Below are 22,581 nucleotides of genomic sequence, written 5' to 3' on the forward strand. Positions count from 1 at the left end.
ATTCAGCATAATAGCCTATAATCGACCGACTTTACTTGAAGCCCCGAAGCCAATCGCAGCTCATCAATACTCTCATTGTGACATCACAATGACGAGGACTGATTACGGCTCGCCGATCGGTAGTTTCTTCGTCTCCACAAAGGAAGCTCCGTGGTTCTGTCAATAGACAAGGTTTAGGCTCTGCACGGTCTGGAAAGTTTTCAATCGGGTTGTTTGTTCGCTGTGTTATTAAATGTCTTTGAAATACTGTCTGGAGCCAATTTCACGAGGAGTAGACTCTTGAGAAATACGTAAACCGTCATTTTCGCAAAGTGATCAGATTTGTAAACCAACTCTCTCGAGGAACGGGTCTTAAACCCGACAGAGCATTTCTGTTGTGAAGGGGAGAGGAAATTGTTCATAACCCTTTCCCTTCAAAAGTTTGGAAAGTTGACTTGACGCTGAGATAGGGTGTTAACATCATGATTGTGGCTTTGGTTTGGTGTGTCGCCCTAATCGCGAGTAGGTCGGTAGACGCCGAACTCGGTCCCGGTGCTCCGGCGGGGAAACCAGACCCGGGAACGTTCACTCTGGGTCCGGCCCTATACATCACAGAACAGGTCCAGGTCATTTTTGACGGGCGTGATCACCACCCCGCCCACTCCCTCAGACGTTCAGTTGAGAACGACATGGACGACAATCGACATCGCCGAGTGAAGAGGTCGACATCCTTCGACGCCGACGAGATCGAGGCGATCCTAAACAAACATAATGAACTCCGAAGCCAAGTTTCCCCAGAAGCATCCAACATGAAATACATGGTAACATAATATTGTACTTATTTGTTATCTCTTTGTTTAGTTATGTGTGTTTGTTATTTATTTTTGATGTATTCATGTCTATATAATATAATTATGTATATATTATATATGTGACCCTGCACCACAAAACAAACAAAAAGTCGCCAGACGTAGATTTTTAGCTAAGGGCAGATTCTGAAAGAGCAGACTCTAAGCTTTAAAATGATATATAGCTCAATTGAAATGGACTTTCCTAACCTATCTAAATATTGGAAAGAATGCACACACTCTGGAGAATGTGAACCGAGAAAAGAGGCTCTGAAGTACAGGATCTATCTGTCTATTCAAGCGTGTAATCTTTACCAAGCCGTGCCAGCTGTTTGATGAATGGGACAAAAAACAGGTCCTGGATGTAAACCACTGGAGCAACAACAATGAAGGGATTATCAAATTAAATTGAAATTAGGCATGCTTTTTTAACACATTCTGTCCATGAATACTGCCAACTTTCAAAGCAGTAACGTTATCCCTCCAAAAGTTATCAGACCTGTAAGTGAAGAGTGTGCAAGTGGCTATCAAGAAATGAAAGTTGCCTCTAAGATATACGTACCTAATCTCACTACTCTACAAAAAAGGTGGTAGAAAAAATGCTGAAAATGCACTTTCACATACATTTTGTGATCCCAAAGTTAAGAATAATGAAGAAGAAGGGTAGTTCTTTCAGAAAATATGAAAAAAATTAATATTGAGTTTGTTGACCCGTTTCATCTTTTTTGAGTCCTCACGTAAAATCAAGGGTTGCGACTTTTTGTTCGTTTTGTGATGCACGGTCACAACCTATATAACATACTTACCTATATCTATGTTTTTTTTTGTTTTTTTTTTTTGTTGTTTTTTTTTTACTAATTCTGAGTAGTTACAGCATTTGGAATATTTCAATATCTCGTTTGATTTTGTTACGAATTGATCTCGTATTCTTGAAAGGTTCAACAACAATGAGAAAATGTTAGCACAATTATAGTAACATAAAAATGACGGAGAAGAAAAAGAAAGGGAGGGAGAAGATTTTAGAGGATGCAGATGAAAAGAAAAGAGAAAATCAATGATGTTTACCTATGCTCTTTCTTCAAGACAAGTTAAGTTCGCCTGAAGACATCCTGCTATATCCGTAATGTTACAGTAGCATAGTCCAGACGATTCTAGATTAAGATGGACAAAAGTGGGTAAACCTCTTGGGCAGGTATATTCACACGGTAGCTCGAACCCATGACGCATATGTGATCCACTTCACATCATTAGACGTTAATACTGCCAATCTCGTCAAATTAAGATTCAAAGCGACCAGAGAAAAATCATTCGACTTACGTGATCTTTTTTTTAATCGATTTTATTTGATTTTATTTCTGAATTTATTTTTCAGACATAGAAGTACAAAGTCAGTATTGAACGAACAACTAATTGAGCAGAGTATGATTTGAATCGGAAAGTTAAAACAGATAAATAATTATTCAAATAGCCAATAAGTGTTTTAACACGGTGCAAAATGAAAACAAGCAGGCGTTATTTTATACAAATATTTATGCAAACATAGGATCCCGTGTATCTGTCATTCAAAGACAAGTTAACAGAAATACAGGAGACCATCATCATAAGCAAACACTTGACGAGGACAATGGCCTCAAAAATGATTGTCTAAACAATACGACATAATAAGAATAATCTATATAATAATGATGAGGGGGAAAAAAGGGGGAGAGAAAAAAATGCAGCAGTGCATTGTGCAAAATGTGAAGTGTCTGCGTGAACATGAGCTGTGAATACTTTAAATATGTTTTACTTACACTATAAGTTTTATCCATCCGAGGTGAATTCTGCTTCAACTTAAGCAATTTTTCGGCTTGTGAAATGTCGACTTAGAAGGTATACAAGGGCAGTACTAAGAGACCAACACAAGCATAATTATATTATACTTTCACTCAGAGTGGTTTAATGTTGATTCGGATACTATACGTCGAAGAACAGATATATCTTACAGATGATTATAATGTGTCCTATACAGGTAAATGGTACATACAAGTGCAGTTTCATCATTATCATCATCATCATAATCATTATAAGACTTTGTTTCACCCGATATCCTCTATGTTGTGTATTCTAAACTTTCATGGACCTGCACATGATGTTTCTTTATAACATGTCATTTTTGTCACCTCATGATGCGCGGACATGAGGAAGAAAACAGCCATGTTGGCTGAATCATTTGCCATGTTGTAGCAGATATATGAAATGAACTGAAATCAAGAAGAGAAGTGATTCTTCAATAACTTGGTTGTACAATGTAAGAATAATAATTGTTTTTGTACCACTGACTGTTCTGATGTTGTGTATTATATTCACCATCTTATCTTAGGGCTCGCACGAGGCTAGTCGCTTCAAATCATGTTTGCTTGTACCTTTTGCTTGTTAATAGTATTCCCTCCCATTTTTAATATCCAGCTGGGCTCTCAGACATGAACACATGTGCATAAATAATAATGATGATTATCATCATCAAAGCCTTTTTTATGTTAGGAAGTCCTTTGTTTGTATACAAACCAGAAGCCTAGAAATAGGTTTATTGCATTCTCTCTCCGTCTCCCACTCTTAGCTCTCTTTCTGCCCCTTTAGTCTCTCTCTCCCCCTCTCTCTTTCCGCCTCTCTCTCTCTCTCTCTCTCTCTCTCTCTCATTCTGTCTCTCTCTCTCATATTGTTCCCATCAGTCTGTCTCTTAGGCTTGATGGGATGGAGCACGGGTGAGAATTCTGTATTCTCTTTTAATGGTAGCTGTATTAGATACATTCAATATACCATCCATCACCTCTCCATTGTCAATGCCCATATTCTAAAATGGAATAACGATTTTTGTGCGTGACGCTTGATTTGATTCATCAAAGTGATCGCACGATTCGTCAGCATTAAATGACGTGTCTGTGACTTGTATTGTCATCTCGCCGTATTTAATTCAAAGCGAGAACTATATGATTATAGAGGCAGAATGTCTGGATTATTATTTTTGCGTATTGGGGCACAAAATGATTGCAAGTTATCAGCCAGTTTGCTGTGAACATTATCACATGTTGTTACAAGGCTAAGTTTACACGTTACCTTGGCAACCACGCTCACCGGCATGTAGTCGGGCGCCCTCTTGCACGGTCTGATAGGAAAGTTATCAATAGTTAGCAAGGGAGGGGAAAAAAAAGATAGTAAGGCGGCTTAAATCCTTCTCTCCAATACTAAGTTTAAAGCAGAAATAGATAAGCATTATTTTAATAGTACGCTATAGGGAAATTCATTTTATGAGGTACAGAGCACTTTAATGATAAGGTTATGAAGATTAGATTAAATCTAATAAAGTCGGTACATTCTCATGAAAATTCGGCATGAAAAACGCCAAGGTCATGAAGCAAGCGATTTGTATCGTAGTTCATAAATATTGATGCCATAATCTTTACTTGTCTTCTTATCAGGCGGTCTCGTCACCAAAATTTCAAAAGTTAATAACTTTTGAACAGATTGTCCATGTTTGTTTGTTTTTTTCCTCAAACTTTCACTGATGTGTTCTACCTAAAATGTCGCTCATGCCACATGCATAGAATTATTTGGGGTGATCAGAAAAAGTTTTAGAAAAAAAAAACAGACACGGACAGTCCGTTCAAAATTATTAAATTTTGAAATTTTGGTGACGAGACCGCCTGATAAGAAGACTAGTACAGATTATGACATCAAAATTTGAAGAGTTTGTTCGCAAAAACCGACAAGTCCATTTTTGAAGATTTTGAAGTACGGTCTCTGTCTTATAGTACAAAATAATACCTTTTAAAAGATATATTGGCCAATACATATAGAAGTACATTTTTGAAGTTATGGTCAAAAGAAGCAAAAATGTTCTTATTATTCACTTTATTTTTCTTGACCTTTAATCGCAAATATCTCCATTTGGAAAATATGGACTTATCGGTTTTTGCGAGCAAACTCTTCATTTATGAACCACGATATAAATCGCTTGTTTCACGACGTTGGCGTCACTAAAATTTCAAAAGTTAATGACTTTTGAACGGATTGTCCGTGTTTGTTTGTTTGTTTTTTTTTTCTCAAACTGTCACTGATGCGTTCTACTTAAAATTCCATTCCACATGTATAGAATTATTTGGGGTGAATTCCCTTTATGGATTGAAGTGGGAAGACTATAGCAGAGGATGTTTAGCAGGAATAATAGATATCTAACTGTATTACAATTCAGTGACAATAACATGCAACTTTAAGAAAATAACTCATCCATGTATATGCAAATACAATTCTCTGTGAGACGAAATAATACCCATTTTTCTCAAGACGGAAAAAAAAAGGAAAGATAACACCGTTGATTGCTCAATGTTGTCCTAATTGCACGTCTGCCTTCATTCACACAGCGTTAAGCACGGGATATGATATTATTTGATTTGATTGGCAATTATTCATCGGATATAGTAGTTCAATTCATATCAATTCAGTTTCATCTTTATAGCCCATCAATCAGAAATTCTTTTTCTTCATGTCGTTGTACATAAAACACTAAAAACATGGGAGAGGAACATAATCACAAACATAAGACTATAGGTAAGTTCATCTAAATGCGGTTGATATAAAACATAATGATTTAATGCATAGTCCATACCATCAATGTTTACATATATATAGCCGGTCTTTAGAAGCTCGTTAATTTAAGGTATTAGAATTAGTGTTGATGATCAGCATCTATTACCATAGATACGAATAAGAAGATCCGTGACATCTTTTCAACTATACATCAAAATAATACGTCTTTCATTTCATTACGGACGCGATGGCCCATATTTGCTTTTTATTATCACTGTTAATACATCGTATAGAATCATTTTGACGCTGTAGAGCAACCAAGCGCTACATTCTCGCTCCTCTGGTTTTGCGTTTATGTTCTTGTCATTTCTTTTTCGCTTAGTGTCACTGTTTTTATCGCCATCATCATCATCATTTCCAACATTGTCGATCATGGCGATTAATTGTACATTCTTAACTTGCAGCTACTGTGAAGATGAAAGCTGTTTTTGGCGGTTGCTCAGCAGCAACAAAATTGCCTTGAAAATAATTGGGTAGTAGGAACGGAAAGAAAAAAAAATCGATAGAGAACAAGAGGAAGGTAAACTGCTGCAGCATAATGCTCCAGCGGTGCAGAGCCATGATTTAAACAAACACACACACACACACTCATTCACACACACATACACACACAAGCACACACGCACACACGCACAAACATCCCAGGCGATATTTCTCACTGCTCATTATAAGCTCTTTGGACACAGCTCACGGGACTAGTATTATTATAAAAATCCACGTTGCGTGCACACATTTTCCATGACGCACATAGTTTCACGGTAACGGAGCGTGCGTTGTATCAATAATGGTTTAGCCTTTCAGTGCTTAAATCCACAATCTGTCAAAAGAATATTATAGGAATCTTGGGTGAGAAAAGTCAATATTCGAAGTTGACGCTCTGTTTCAAACCAAGGATGTTGAAGAGTTGGATGTTTTGTTAGCAAAAACCGATAAGTCCATTTTTGAAGATTCTGAAGTACGGTCTCTGTCATAAAGTACAAAATAATACCTTTTAAATGATATATTGGTCACTACATATATAAAGGTAAATTTTTTGAAGTTATGGTCAAAAGAAGCAAACATTTTCTTATCATTCTCTTTATTTTTCTTGACCTTTAATCGCAAATATCTCCATTTGACAAATATGGACTTATCGGTTTTTTGCGAACAAACTCTTCAATTGGAGTTCCAACTGCCTACAATTATCAAAACAGCTGTCAGATTTCTATGGTTTCAAAAAAGAAATTCCGCAGGTGCATTTGTGCCTTTGCGATGATCGGTTTTCGATGCCGCCATCTTTCTTAGCAATCTGAAGATTCATTTTGAACTGTAACATTTTGTACAAAAGAGTAAATAATCTTAGCTTTAGGTTCTGAAATCATCTTTATTGTACCCCATGGAAAGTCGATTGTATTACTTTTCAGATTAATTCCTACAAATTTATGTGGTATAAACCTCAAGAATAGCTCTTTAGTATAGATTAATTACGTCAGATATGAGTCCAGTAAAGTCAATGTCAAGTAATACATTTTTGTATTGTTATTTCAGCAATATTTGTGCAATTTCTCCTGGCCTTTTCCATTATCTACCACTTATTTGTTTTCAATAGGGGTAGCAGAAATAATTACCATCACCAAACACATTTCGTATTATCTTCCGTATGAGAGAGGGGCTATGGGCTGGTCATTTTCAACAATGTTCAACGAGATATGAATTTGCGTTGTCTTCCTATATCTGTGGGAGAGTTCAAGTTTGGCATATCCGTTCAATGTCTTTCTATTAGTGACGCCATTGAACAAGCATTGGATCAAAGGGTATAAGACTGTGTTGACTCATCTCTTTGACCTCATTCATCGTACTTGTTTGTTGTCAAGTTTGGGCAATCAAAATCATCCAGTTTTGACTTTGGTGGCCCAACAATGATTTTGGCGCTCCTGAATATTAGGAAAATAAATAAAATACAAGCAGTAAAACATTCAAAGGATATATAATAAACGATTATGTGAAAGTTGCCAGCTGTATTATGATGAAGTGCTTCTAGAGCATATAGCGTTGTACCAAAGAGGTAAGAAATAAAAAAACATTAAGAATGAAATATTTGATAAAACATCAATGATTTTAAAACTTGATGATTATGCGAAAATTGACAGGGATAGTGAGGGACTTCAAACACCATGTAGGCCTATAGTGTGACACTGAAAAAAATACACAAGCATTGCTAGTATAAAGTCTGATATAATTATTCAATAATAAATTCGATGGGGCATAAACATGATTTCCATGACGCCATATATTCATGAAATAGTAAATTCAACGTTCCAGTATACCTGCTTCCATAACTAAATGTGGATTAAAAAAAAAAATGAAATGGCTGATTCTGAACGTAAAATAGACTGAGTTTGGCCTTGAGACTAGCTGCCATCTGGCAACCCTGCACTGTCCGGCGCTAGCTGAAATGGGTGCAGTTGTCAAGCTCTGAGCCGAAAGCTATTCTCCCATTTTCCCTGGATGAGAAAACACATAAAAACACATCGTACACCATCAAATATTTCGATCACCCGATCGGACCACCAAAACATATAAGTTCTATAAGAAAAAAAAAAAAAGTAGTCGAGTTCTATTTCTGGTTGTCCCGGGCCACCGTACCACCGCTAATGTCGAGTCTTGTCAAATCGATTCTCACACTGACAGTGAAAACACGATGGTGTGGTGAATTAGGCTCTGAACGCTCAATCTGCACATTCTCAGTTCGAATATCTACCAGGTGCGAAGATCCCTTGACAATGGATTTTTTAAAGAAGATATCATGACCCGAAAGGTTAAATAAAAATGAAAACATTGCAGGAGCCTGGATGTTGAAGGGACTTCTAGCCGTTAGGAGACAACTCTTGGTGTATGAGGCTATTGAATTTGATAAATTTGAATCATTTTAATTATTATTGAAGTCTTGCAATCGGAGCTATCAACAGAATGAAATGAGATATTATCATGTATTAAAAAAAAAACATGTTTAAAAAGACATTAAATCATTGGCAAAATTTTTCTGTCAATAAGAACTGCACAAAATTTCTTAAAAACTGAAGTGAATTTTTTCAAGTTTGACTGATTTCATAAAACAATGACGAGGTCGCAACAACTTGTGATGTTAATTATTACCTTCAGAATTACGAACCTTATTCGTTTTCAGATTAACGAACCTGGGGAATAAAGAACCTTCCGAATAACGACTTGTAATCACAATCAGTATAATGAGGGTGGATGGTGAGGTCTCTCTACATTATAGTTGAAAACTTTTGACCATTCAAAGCCATCAATAGGCGCGGTCAGACAGGCAAAAGATTGAGAAGTTTAAGATCGCGATCTTTAAGATGTCGAAGTTTTGCCAGCCTGAGTGTGACCGCAAGCTTCCTGCGAAACTTCCCGCGAAACTTCTCGATCTGTCTGTGAGCGGTGCCTCCGAAGCGCGAGGTCATTGTCATGTGCAGATGCGCGTTGTTACGTCACAATCACTAGCCATCGGACGGCGCACTCTTACTTGCGCGCGCACCAATGGCCCAAACTTCGCCATCTTAAAGGTACTAGCCCACATTTGTAAACCTGCAGCAATAGTTAGCATGGAGTTTGGGTATGATTGCAGTAACACCTGTGCAAAATTTCGTTCCAATTAGTCCATTACTTTCATAAAAAATAAATGAAAATGCACCGTATGCATGCGTATAACGCTCGCTAGCTCCGGTCCACGCACGTACTACTTGCATGCGATACATATTGTGTAAGTTACATGTACGTACTACTAGTAGTAGCTAGCCCCGGAGACCGCGCCGCAAGGCGCGGTCCTGGCGGCTACCTCGCATCTGAGCGGGAGCAAAAATCACTGCCACATTCACGGTGACTTCACAAATAAAGCACGGCTAAATTTCTATCATAAACACAGTGACAATTAATACATTACCTTTTCGACTTGGTTTTTCTCACCCATTTATCTAGAAACTGCAAAATTTTCTACATTTTTTAGGAGTAATAAGCGGCCTGCCCTAGTGCAACAGTGGAGAGACTTGCTGCTATATCAATTAGTACGCATTACGCATACTCTCAATGCACTGCACTGCATGCATGCTGTGCGCCTGTGCAAGTGATTGTGAGTTTCAGTGAGCATCGGTGATCTGAACATATTCGCATTAAAAGACAACATTTTCTGCATCATAAGCAATGAAATGCATCAAACAGTCGCCGAAATTAATCATTTAGGTTTAATCGACACATGAAAGTATTCCTAGTAGTTTTTGTTGAAAAATTAAGGAAATATAGCGCCGAAACGGCACCCGTTTTGTACAACTCCTCGATCTGAATGCGAAAACGGCACAGCCCCAACGCTGCACGTTGGGGCTGGTCGCAGTTAGTACGTAGCTATCATAGCCCGCGCTCGTCATTCGATTTTGGGTCGGGTTGACCCGGTTTGAAAATTGATTTTAAAACGATGATTTTCTCTCTTTCATCGAATGGTATAGACAAAGAGCAACAGGTGAGGTATGTTACTGTTATAACTTGTACATGAAGTCATATTGGACCTGTTTTATGCAGTTTTGATTTTCGTGGGTTTGCAAATGTGAGGTAGTACCTTTAAACTTCTCGATCTTTTGCCAGTCTGACCGCGCCTTATCAGTATTTCATGTCTGAATTTAACTAAAGTTGTTTGCCTACTCTTTATCCATTAATCGAGCTCAGTTCAGTTCCGTTTTAGTTGCGTACTAATAACGCCAACACGAAATCTCAATGTAACTTAAAGATGGCCCTTCCCTTTTGCATTCCTTCCCAAATAGCACAGAACGTGATATATTCCACCAGAATGACAAGTCTATTGTAAATTTGTAACATTTCTGTGATATTTGAAGGTTGTTAGCCGTTAAAATTCAAAATAATGCACCAAACGTATTCTGTGTACTAGGCACAGCTGCATACATTAATCCCCTGTGGTTGTAATATGATACTTATACTTCGAACAACAGATGTGCATGTTAAAGCTGTCAGAAAAGAAGAATTCACTAGCTTCTCTTACTTTGTTATCAATGGCAAATAACAACACACCACTTACATGAACGACATGTACAACTAAGTGCATCACACAGGTCTGTAAAACTAGACTAGTATTTAGATTTGTAATTTTTGCGTAGTACGCAAAAATTATTCAAATCTTAACGGTCAATTTAATTAAACAAATAAAGACCCTCTTGAGTTCAAAATTTACAGGAGGATTCCAATGGTGTTTTCTTTAATACCTAAGTGTTCTCACCAATTTTTCAAAAATTTGCATGCAAAAGGGATTGGCTGTCTTTAAGTCTTAATCAAGTGAGTACTCGATGTTGAAAAGCAAAATGATATTACAATGTAAAAACCAATTTACATAGCATGATAAGACAAAGAAAAATTAATACACTTTCTCCAAGGCATACGAGTAATGTACATTACTGTAGAAATTTTCAAAAATATGAGTCTATAACCGAACTAAATACATTCAATTTTAAAACAAAAAGGACACTCTTATCGTTAAAGCCACTGGGGATTTTTTCCTCGCCCATATTTGCATCATTATTATTCTGTATACATCATAATTATTACAGCCGATGTTCTTTGTATTGTTATTAGTATGACCGTCACCGTTATTTTCGTTATTACTAATGCATTATTGCTGTTTTATCAATTAGTGTACGTAAATGCATTACCACAGTGTATGTTTCCTTGTTATTGAAATTGTTATCATAAATTATGATACATCATTCTTTCTATATTGTAAGTTTGACTTACAGCAGAACTCTCGTCTTCCCTGTTATTGTTGTAGTTGTTTTTCACTTTCATGATAATAATAATAAGTATTTTGATTATCTAATTGTCATTATACTTACAATATAATATCATTTCGATCCCCGACTAAAGTTTGCTTACTCTTTCCCATCTTCACTGTTACTGTTATAATTGTCTTCACTTTCATGATAATTATGATAAAAACAAATGATTGTCCCTCATCGACGTGAACAAACATCGATAAGTAGTATAGCCATGATAAAAATCATGGTCGTACATACTCTGACTCAAACTAGAGGAGGATCCCCCTCTTTATTTGTTGTTAAAACAAAAGAAATAAAATGAGATGAAACCCGGAAGTAGCGCCAGAAATATTGTTTGCCCCCCCCCCCCTTTTTTTTTTCTACGGAATTCCTTGATCCCCCCCCCCCTGCAAACCAACGACTCCCTGCTTGCTAGATATGTGTCAACGAATCCGCCTGATAGCCAATAATGATTCTTATTCCTTATAGCAGCAGGTATTGTGTATTAACTTTATTCAAATTTATAATCCTTGCGTCGAGTGGGTTTTTATTTTTCATGGCTATTACTAAAACACTGGAGAAATCAGTGTTTATTTACGTCGATAAAGGGCAGTTTGTCAATCAATTGCAATAAAAAAAACTAGACACGAGATCATAAAATTGAACAAGGTATATATGATAACTATAATTATTTTTATTATACTCTACGCCGCAAAGCACTGGGATGACGATCTAGCCGCGATGGCTCAGGAGTGGTCGGAAAAGTGTTTGTGGGAACACGGTAACCCCGATAACATCTCCCCCTACTCTTCGGTGGGCCAGAACCTCTGGCTTGGCACTACCTCGTCGCCGTCGGGAGCTAGTGCAACGCAGTCCTGGTACAACGAGGTCCATGACTACGACTACGATACGAACAGCTGTGATGCTGGAAAAGTCTGTGGTCATTACACCCAGGTTGGTTGGCGTGTGGTATTATACCACAGTGCCCTCCCTTTATAACGGACACGGCTAATACAAAATTATCGTTACACGGAGTAAAAATTCAGCTCCCGAAATAATCATCTATACATCAAATCTGTATACATATTACTCTTCGGCTATAAAGAGATTTCGATATAACAAAAGAAAATGTCAGGTCCCGAGGATTTCGTTATAAAGAGAATCACCTGTACTATAGGGGCAGCGACCAGTGAAATCGCACAGTTAGTCAGAAATCGGACAAACCCATGACAAGAATTTAAGATGTTATTTCAACTAAAGTTTACGTCTGAAGCTAAGAAGAGAATATGGTGGTTCAGCCATGACTGGAATCCTTATTCATACAGGATTGCTTCTAGTTAACAATGGTCAACCAGCACCCGTCACGTTTTGTTTTTGCCCGATGTTCATGGTTAGGGGCGTAACAAACCTTCGTGAATCGTGTTGTACCCTATACGATGTAGGAAAGGCATATAGACAAATTATGGGGTCATCCCACGAGACCAACACTGACGAGTCATACGGCCCTCGAGTTCGGCATTGCAAAAAAGGTCCATGAATCATATAGCCCTCGAGTCATATTACAGCCCATGAGTTCGACACTAGGCAAAAACATCCCACAATTTCGACATTACAACATGGGGCTTAATGCGTCAGTAGGGAGCTTTCGATTGAGGACACAGTAAAATCTGTGACACAGAAAGCAACCAACCAGGGGGTGTTTCATCAACGCTAGTCAGCACCGACAGTTGTCGGCGCTGACCAATTTCGGCAAAATCCTTGGTTCTGATTGGCTGAGATGCTCTGGTCACTGACTGTTACTATGGTGATTCAAGTTGTCGGCGCCGACAAACGTTGATGAAACACCCCCTTGGAATGTCCGTGTCCATCAGTACGTTGTCCATTAAAAGCGCTTTCGAAAAATTTACGTGCGACGCGGCAGCTCAGCCGAGTGGGCCTTGTTTGCTTAGTATTAAACTCATGGGCTGTATGAATCATGGACTCTATGACTGTGGGCTGTATGATTCGTGGGTGTCAAAGTCGTGACGTGCACCCCAAATATGAATAGAAGATAAAGAGCTAAATGGGGCTGAGACAAAAACGAGAAAGAGATATAAAATATCGATGTGTCGTTTACGGAGCCGATTGTATTCACTCATGTGATGCTAAGTTAAACTAGATATTACTCATAAACCGCTCTGCCTATTTTTGGTCGTCATCGTTAACCAAAGCCCTGGCGTATGGCTACGCGGTACCATTTCGTTGATCAGAAGGTTCGTTATTCCGAAGGTTCGTTATTTCGAAGGTTCTTTATTCCGAAGGTTTGTCAATCCGAAAGTGAAATAGGGTTCGTTTTTTTTTTTCTCTCTCTGAAGGTTTGTTAATCCAAAAATGAAGAAAAGTTTAGTAAAGTTCGTAATTTCGAAGGTATCTTTTACATCACACTGTCTCTTGTCGTTTTATTAATTTTGATGATTAATGAACCTTATTTCATTTTCGGATTACAAATAATCAAACGAATCTTCGAAACAACACCATATAAAGTGTTCAGATTAACGAACCCTTTTATACATTTTTGGATTTACGAACAAGTAGCTATATTAATGTAGACGGAAATTGTGCGTTTCGGAGTAACGAACCTTCTGAGTAGCAAATGATATGAATTAATGTCTTTGGACCGAATCAAAGGCTTTGGTAATGGAGAGAAAGGCTTGAGAGGAGAATCTATGTCATTAGACTTGTCGATCAGGTTTTCCTTTGCTTTTTTTGTCTCACCGCAGGTCGTCTGGGCTAACACGGAGGCCGTAGGTTGCGGAATTCACTTGTGTTCGACCGTTTCAAACGGCTGGTCCAACGCTTATATCATCACATGCAATTACGGACCTGCGTGAGTTTTGACAAATAAAACAGGAATTAGCATTATTTATGTACGTTCCTATACTGCCAGGTACAGAAACATTAAGTGATTTTTTATCTTTCTTAATTCTATTGAAACGCTGTTGAAAAAGTGGACAAAGCTAGCGTCCCTAAACTATAAATTAACTCTCGATTGTTCAATGGTGATTGATTTGGCAGGACGAGCAAATTCATAGGTAGTTTATTGGTATTTCAATGGGAGAACTGCCATGACCCTCAAACAGCAGTCTACGCTGTGAAACAATCTAAAACAATGTTTACAAACAAGTATGGATGCTTATCCATGTGGAATACGTTTAGTAGTTGATATGGATTTCAAATAATATTATCATACCTTATATAGTAGTACGACGTTCCCTTTATCCATGATGGACCCATCTCTCCCTCTCTCTATCTCTCTCTCTCTCTTCGAAATACATCGTTTTGGAACGAATTCCCTTTCGAAGATACCTCGTTTTCAGACGCAAATTCCACCTATTAACGCTTTTATACTAATACACACAGACAGACACACACACACACACATACACACACATATTTATACACATATAATAATACATAATGTACACGTACGACTCTTATACATGTTTTTTTTTTTGTGGAACGTGGCTGTGTTGATGAAATGTGATGAAATGAATTGAGTGAACGTACCAGTATGTTATTTTGATAAGGGACACTGAACTATTAAAACATAATCAAATGATATGTGCACTAAATACTTTTCTTTTCAAATACACTACTCAGGGGGAACTACGTCGGGACCAAACCCTATCTGTCGGGCAGCCCATGCACGCAGTGCGACTCTGGTGTTGGCCAGTGTTACGAAAACCAATGCAGTAAGTATACAGATGGTCGTTTCAACTGCGTTACTTAGTGTTGGATCGGGTGTTAAAGCCGTCTAGCTATATTATACACCGGTTTGCTTCTCCGTGTGGATGTATTATTGCACACCGGTGTTATGAAATCCACTGCTGTACAGTTGGTGTAAAAATGTGATTAAGTCTTTATGATGACTGCTGATTGTATCGTGAGTCTGATGTTAATTGGTGTTAGGATGTTGTCAGTGTATTTAAAGGGATGGTATGGCATTGGTTGAAGTGACGATTCAGCTTTTAACTACTTGAGAGATACTCAGAAACCACTCCATTAAATTCAAAGAGCATGCAATCCTAAGGGGAATTTAAAGTAGATGTATGAAAATCGGTTTTGAAATGGCTGATATATCCAAAAAGAAAGGAAATCAAAGCGATTCTTATAAAACGTGGGTCCCACCTATTACTAGGATCGCTTTATTTTGGATATTTCGGTCATATCAAAAACCATTTGATTTAGATTTGAATTCCTCTAATGCTCTTTCATAATTATTTCATCAGATGTTTTTAATTATCTAAAAAGAATTATCAGCGAAAAAAGTCGGAAACCATCTCAACCGAAACTGTATCATCCCTTTAATGTGGATACTTCTTCATGATTATTGTGAGTCGGGTGTACCGGGCGGTAAACTGGCATCAGCCAAACCGGTATCGGCTAGACCAGTATCGTAATTCTTGTCATTTATCCCGTTGTTGTGAGCTAATATTGGAAAAACAAAAAATCAAGTATTATAGCAATGACAATCTGCTGTTTCACCTTCCTTATTTATCGACGTTGGTGCTGGAGGTATTACAGTATCTAATCATAATTGTTATGAAGAACGTTATAAATGTTCAAACGTTATAAAGCTATTTTTGCACCATACTTCATCAAGCTTGTTTCGCTATATATTTGGCTTGGTTTGACAGAGTTTGTAAAAGGTGAATCCACGCTTTGGGTTTAGATTTTTTTTTTGTATCCTTCACATTAAATTACTGTAGTCTTGTATTAGTTTAATAATGTTGACTTTTAGGGGGAAAGTAGTTGCTATATTATTCAACAAAAGCATGATACCACTATATTTCAATTCAATTCAATTCAAACTTTATTTCATTTTTCGAAAAGAACATAAACATTTCACTTTCATTGGTAACAGAGAATAAGGTTACATAATCAAAACAAAGTAAAATTGAAAAGAGAACATAATTGTGGAACCTTGGGGTAACAAATAATGTTGTATACATAATGAAAATTGACTGAAGTGATATAGACGATATAACATTACACAAAATATCGAAAAATGGAGGGACCCACTAAAAAGGCAATGCTTGTAGAATGTGGACCCCTCAGGTACAGAATGTCAATAGAAAATGAACTGATGCAAAAAGGGGAAAAAAGATCGGGAATAAAGTCAGATTAAAAAAAAAGGTCTGGAAACCCAATAAGAAGACAGAGTAACGGACAGACACACATACACAGGCGAATGAACATTAAACGAGACTGAGACGACAAAATTTATGAAAGGGGACTTCAATACAAGACAGAACGAGACAAGGTTGACATAATAGGAAGACAATACAGCGGACAGAAAGGAAAAACAGATCCAGCGATCCTCGACAGAACTATGTCGAAAAAATATTGGGATGCGAGGAAGGGATACATAAATATGGAAAAATAGAGAGAAATAGATGCGGAGGTACTACAAGTAGAATTGAATCTACTCAGTAAGAGTCTCAGGACAACGGGGACGAGAAAATATGTGAGAGTATATTATTGGTAATCAAAATTCTTCGGAAAAAATTAAAATGAGCCATCAGGCTGATTCACTTCTGTAGGAATATAACATTGCAATAGAAACAACTTTAATCTCCTTTTAAATGAAAATATAGAAGGTGAATTTCTTATGTCATTATTCAGAAAATTCCAATACGTTGGGCCAGTATAAATAAGTGTATTTTTCATATGTGCTAGAACAGACGAGAATTGAAATGTGTATACCATCAGAAAATATCTGATGATAATAATAAATGAATGCTTTCGAATTGAAACTGTAATATCCCATTACTTTCTTGTTATATGCACGATTTTGATTAGATCGTTTCCGATTCTGTTTTTCTGAAAGTTACATTAGTTTAAGGGTGGGGGGGGGGTGGGGGGTCATCCCACGTGACCGACATCCACAAGTCGATCATACAGCCCACCAATTCGACATTGAAAAAAAAAAAAAGGTTCATGGGTCATACGGCCCGAGAGTCATACAGCCCAAGAGTTCAACACTTTGAATAGCTGGATAGGTCAAACCAGCCCACAAGTTCGACAGAGACAACACGGGGCTTGATGCGTCGGTCTCGTGGGCCTTGTCTGCGTAGAGTCGAGATTCATGGGCTGTAGAACTTGTGGGCTGTATGACGCATGGGCTGGTAACTCGTGGACTGTAGAACTCGTGGGTTGTAGAACTCGAGGGCTTTGTGACTCGTGGGCTGTATAACTCCTGGACTTTATAACTCGTTGGCTGTATGATTCGCGGGCTGTACGACTCGTGGGTGTGCACCCAACTAGGTCATTGTGTGAAATGAAAATGCGTACTTGTGCAAGAAATGCATGAAAGTACTTTAAAATTAAACCATTAGCATTTTATCATTTTGGTTCGTCTCTGATAATAGTTCAAGGTTACTCGTGAAGCGTTCCCCGTGAGTCGCATACTTCACCAGGAATATACACTCCTCCACATGCATACTCATGTTACATAATACATGAAAGTCCAATGACATGGAAGACGTGGATTATGTATACAATGTGTGAGTGTGTGCGTGTGTGTCTGTGTGTATGTTGTGTGTGTGTGATTGAATATTGAAGAAATATACGTTCGATACCTATGGCAATTGTAACTCACGAAATTAAATCATTTCCTTCCTTTGCAGGACTGTGTTCAGAACACAACGAAGAGTGTGGTGAGTTGCAATTTAACATATTTTTCTTTTCATATCAATCTCTTAATTCTGCTTAAATCACATTCAGAGTACATTTAAAGTGCAATTTCTAGAGGAAGAGTATTCCACAAAGAAGTGCATCAAGTGCAAGTGCTCTTCAATGTAGGATGGCATTTTTAGTTACAAACTTGTACCCAGCATTTCCAAAGTTGGTCAATTAAGGACAAACAAATTTGGTATTTGTGAAGGCTTTAATCTACTTCCCGCATCTCCAGGACTAACTTTGCATGAACACCGCTTTATATAGATTTTATATTAACAACAACAAAAAAATAAAATAAACTCACGCAACAGAAATTAATGACAATCACAAATAGATGATACCTTATGCAAACTGAAATTCCATTCGATTTGGTTCGTTCCAACCTTCATGCCCATTGGTTACAGTTTCGCATATTCATCTTGGAATGTTGCAGCTGATCTAATAGTGGATTTGTTTATTTTCTGTTTGTTTTCACTGCTCGGTCACTGCTTGGCGAATGGGGCGAAAAATCACCTCATTTCATGGACCTATGGTTGTTTTATCATTGACGAGAGAAAATGCATTTTTTTTTTAAAGCGCAATCAACGCTGCGGCTGCTGTAACGTTTCGATAGCCTGTCAACCGAGAAACATCGCTGTAGCTGAAAAATATCATAGTTTTGAGGTGCGTCATCGTCGCACGATTTATTCACTCTCAAGAATTCACTTTAAAAAGACATGAGGATTTGTAGAAAGCAGGGAACTAAGTAAATTTATGTAAGATGAATGCTGCCAAGGTTTTTCAAAAGCACCTAACTATGGTCGGCAATCATGAACAACAAGTGTTCAAAGACACATTACATTATATTTGACCGAGAGCGAGATTGGGCTATCTGACAACAACACATCTAGTGGCGTCATGAGGCAATAGAAATGAATATTTACTTTATCTTACTATTCATGGTAACTTCGGAGGAAAGGGAAAAAAGAAACATCAACCTTATCACTTGTCTGTCCTTACATAGTTTGACAATGAAGTTGTAATAAAGAAATCAAGACACAAAATAAAAACAAATGAAGATAAACAGCATACTGGAAGGTGGAACGCGATCTTATTTGACACCTATATTTATTTATAATCTACTTTATCCAACACTCATTTTCTTTCAGCCTTCTCTGATTGTAAGTCATTCAGTCAGTTTGAACAAGTTGAACATTTTAGATGTAAGCATTTTTTTCTTTTGTGTTTTATTTGGAAATCAAACAAGACCATGCTATTATGAATATAACTATCAAAATTATCAAAAGTAAAATCAATTTGTAAATTATCATAAATAAATAAAGCAATCGATACAAATAAAACAAGATAGCTAAAAAGAAGGAAATGCAGTAAAGACTTATTTCGAAACTTGTCCAGAGACTAGAGAAACAAATGTAATCATTAGGTGATATACAATTCAGCTTTCATACTTTGGAACATCATCAATACGTCGGCTGAGAATAACAAGGGCGCAAAGTTCCCACAAAAGTCATAGTGTTCGAGGCACATTAACGCTCTTATCATTCTTCATTCTCAACCAACGAATACACGATTATGACAAGGAATTTTGCTAATTATACTCAAGCAACACATCAAAGGAAACTCTCCTGAAGTACTCGGCTCAAAGAAACATGTTAGGCTCTGTTGCCTCTGGGAAGAGGAGTAAAGGAAGACTGACACCTCATCTTATGATCTGTCATGCAAGAAAACAATACATTGTTCCTTTTCGATTTTTATGCCTCGTCATCCGTGCAGACACAGTGTGGCGTAAAGGCTGACTGATTTGCTCTATTGTGACTTTTTCTTCGCTATTGAATATTAGAGATGAAATGTGAAAAGAAAACAAACAATTTGGTCTAATTTGATCTGAGGCTTTCATAATGACTTTCATAATCCGTGCTCCTCTCCCCCACCCCTCTCTCTATCTTCATATCGATCCATGTCACATACACCGAAACCCATATCACAAAAGGTAGATAACAATATCGCCATGGCCTATACAATCTTGTTTCTCGAACAAATATCTTCTATATCTATATTATCTCTCTTTCATTTCTATTTCAATAAGATATTTTTGTCTTTTGCTCCACTGATTCATTCTCTCCCCCCTCTCTCTCTCTCTCTCTCTCTTCTATAAAATTCCAGATCACAAAATTTCAGTATTGATCGCCATGGTGTGCCGTCTCCTTTCTCATACACACGCACGCACACACACACACACGCAAACAAGAATAACTCTCTTTCTCGCGTTATCTTTAAGTTCAAGAACAATGTTATTTCCATTTGACAAGAACAAAATATAATCTCACTTTTTTTAATGACCAAACTAATGTAAAAAAAAGAAAATGTTGATTGAACACGGCAAACAACAATAATTGACACATTTTATTAGGACCACTTTTCAAAATTCTTGTTCATATATGTCAGCAATTACGAAACCGATTCTAAATAAAATGAATAAACTTTCAATTTCCCTTAGAATGATATGCTCTTTGATATTTCATCAAATGTTGTATAATTATATCTCACAAAAAGTTTAAATCGGAGTTACCATCTCAACCGAAACTATTTAATCCCTTAAATTAATCTCAATTCCCTTCCTCGCGTTCTTCCTCTTTTGTATTCACCGTTTGTTTAACCTTTTGTGTGCTTTGAGTGATGATTGCATAGAAAGTCTCATAGCATTGTACACACTGTCCAAAGTCCCTAGCACTGGCAGGGTTTATCGAATTCGTACCTGAGCAATGTTATGGAAGTAAGACTGCTAGCACTGTTTATGTCGTCGTTGTGGCAACGCAAAATGACCATTTCGAAACGTGACAACAAAAAAAGAAGACAGACAGAACAAAGAAGACAGACAGAACAAAGGGAAACCCTGATCTTTACCCTCTTTAAAATTAGTTATGCGAATGACAATTTGCTTTTCAGTGAATCTGTATGGGATAAACTTGGATTAAACAAACAATAACGCTTATTCTTAGATCATGATCAAGGCTTAAACATGTTTGTAAGACCAACGCAGGGATTGGGCAAACATTCTGATCCGGGTTGCTACTGGTATTTGCAACAGGGTTTGTAGTGATACAAGGTCATTTTAGGTTTATTTGTTGTAATGCATAGTTGCAAGAATACAACGATGATATATTGTAAGATATTTGTAGCACGTGAATGTCTTTTAGTTTCTAACAAACCAAAGTGTGCTTCGACAGAACAAAGGGGGAAAGGAACAGGAAATAACATTGAATATGATGACTTCATGTGAGGTTCAGAAAGAAAGAAAATACAAGAGACGGAAAAAAGCTACCTAATTATCAATTTAGTGAAATTTGTTTTCATTTCACTCCTTTTAGTCTGAAAGTCCAGGAATCATGTACTTTCTGTTGTTGTTCTTGTTGCAGTTGTTGTTGTTGTTTTTGTTGTTGTTTTGGTTGTTTGTTGTTGTGGTTGTTATTTGTTGTTGTTGTTGTTGTTGTTAATCCACTTTTCTATGTGTAATGATAAATCAATCATGAAATATGTATTATCATGTGTGGGAGACAGATATTTACTCTAAAACCATTGCTTTTGTAAAGCCTTCTCTATCGATTTTCATCATTTTCGTATTTTTGCAAACGTTCTTTAATTGTGACCCTGCACCACAAAACCAACAAAAAGTCGCCAGACATGGATTTTCAGTTAAGGGCAGATTCTTAAAGAGCACACTCTAAGCTTTAAAATGATGTATAACTCATTTCAAATGGACTCCCCATACCTATCTAAATACTGGAAAGAAAGCACAAATGCTGGAAAAGTGTGAACTGAGAAAAAAGGCTTTGAAGTACGGGGTCTATTCAAGCGATTAATCTTTACCTGTCCGTGCTAGCCGTGCAATCAAATGGACAAAACACAAGAAGTAAACCACCGGAGCAACAACAATGAAGGGATTATCAAATTAAACTGAAATTGAGCATGTTCTATGAACACATCTGTCCATGATTAACGCAAACTTTCAAAGCAGTAGAGTTATCCTTTCAAAAATTATTAGACATGAAAGTGAGGAGTGTGTAAAAGATTTCAAGAAATGAAAAGGGGACTCTGAGACATACCTGATTATGCTTTTCTCCACAAAAAAGGGTTGTAGAAAAAGTGCTGAAAACGCACTTTTCTATTCATGTTATGATCCCAAACTAAAGAATAATGTAGAAGGATAATTCTTTCAGAAAACATGAAAAACTTAAGATTGACTCGATTGACCCATATCACTTTTTTTTTCGAGTTCTCATGTAAAATCAAGGAGTGCGACTTTTTGTTCGTTTTGTGATGCACAATCACAATTGTACATTGTAATGTTGGTGTTTATTCGTGCACTGATTTTCAGTATACAATATCTTTGTATATCTTTGTGTTTCCGTTGGAAATGTGAAATAAGATAAAGATATGGATATCGTTCTAATTCAGCATTGTACCTATTATCAAGTCTGTCACCAAAAGTGAAATACGCGATGTAGTGTATCGGGCCGTGTAACTGCGTTGTCAAAACTAATGTGGAAATAACCAAAATTTACACGAATACCATCACACTGATTGTTGTACCTTGTTGTCATCATTGT

The 22,581-nt window shown here is 37.2% G+C and overlaps 1 protein-coding gene across 1 annotated transcript in view; it reads left to right on the forward strand.

Annotated features, from left to right (window-relative positions):
- Positions 1-461: 461 nt before the first annotated feature.
- The window catches only part of LOC140226646 (uncharacterized), a 35,726-nt gene continuing 13,606 nt past the window's right edge, over positions 462-22,581 (forward strand). Inside the window, exons 1-5 of the mRNA XM_072307088.1 lie at positions 462-800; positions 11,972-12,208; positions 14,014-14,120; positions 14,894-14,985; positions 17,923-17,952. Coding sequence (XP_072163189.1) covers positions 462-800; positions 11,972-12,208; positions 14,014-14,120; positions 14,894-14,985; positions 17,923-17,952 — 805 coding nt within the window. The remainder of the gene's footprint in view (positions 801-11,971; positions 12,209-14,013; positions 14,121-14,893; positions 14,986-17,922; positions 17,953-22,581) is intronic.

The sequence above is a fragment of the Diadema setosum genome, chromosome 3 (assembly GCF_964275005.1).
Source record: "Diadema setosum chromosome 3, eeDiaSeto1, whole genome shotgun sequence".
Classification (NCBI taxonomy): domain Eukaryota; kingdom Metazoa; phylum Echinodermata; class Echinoidea; order Diadematoida; family Diadematidae; genus Diadema; species Diadema setosum.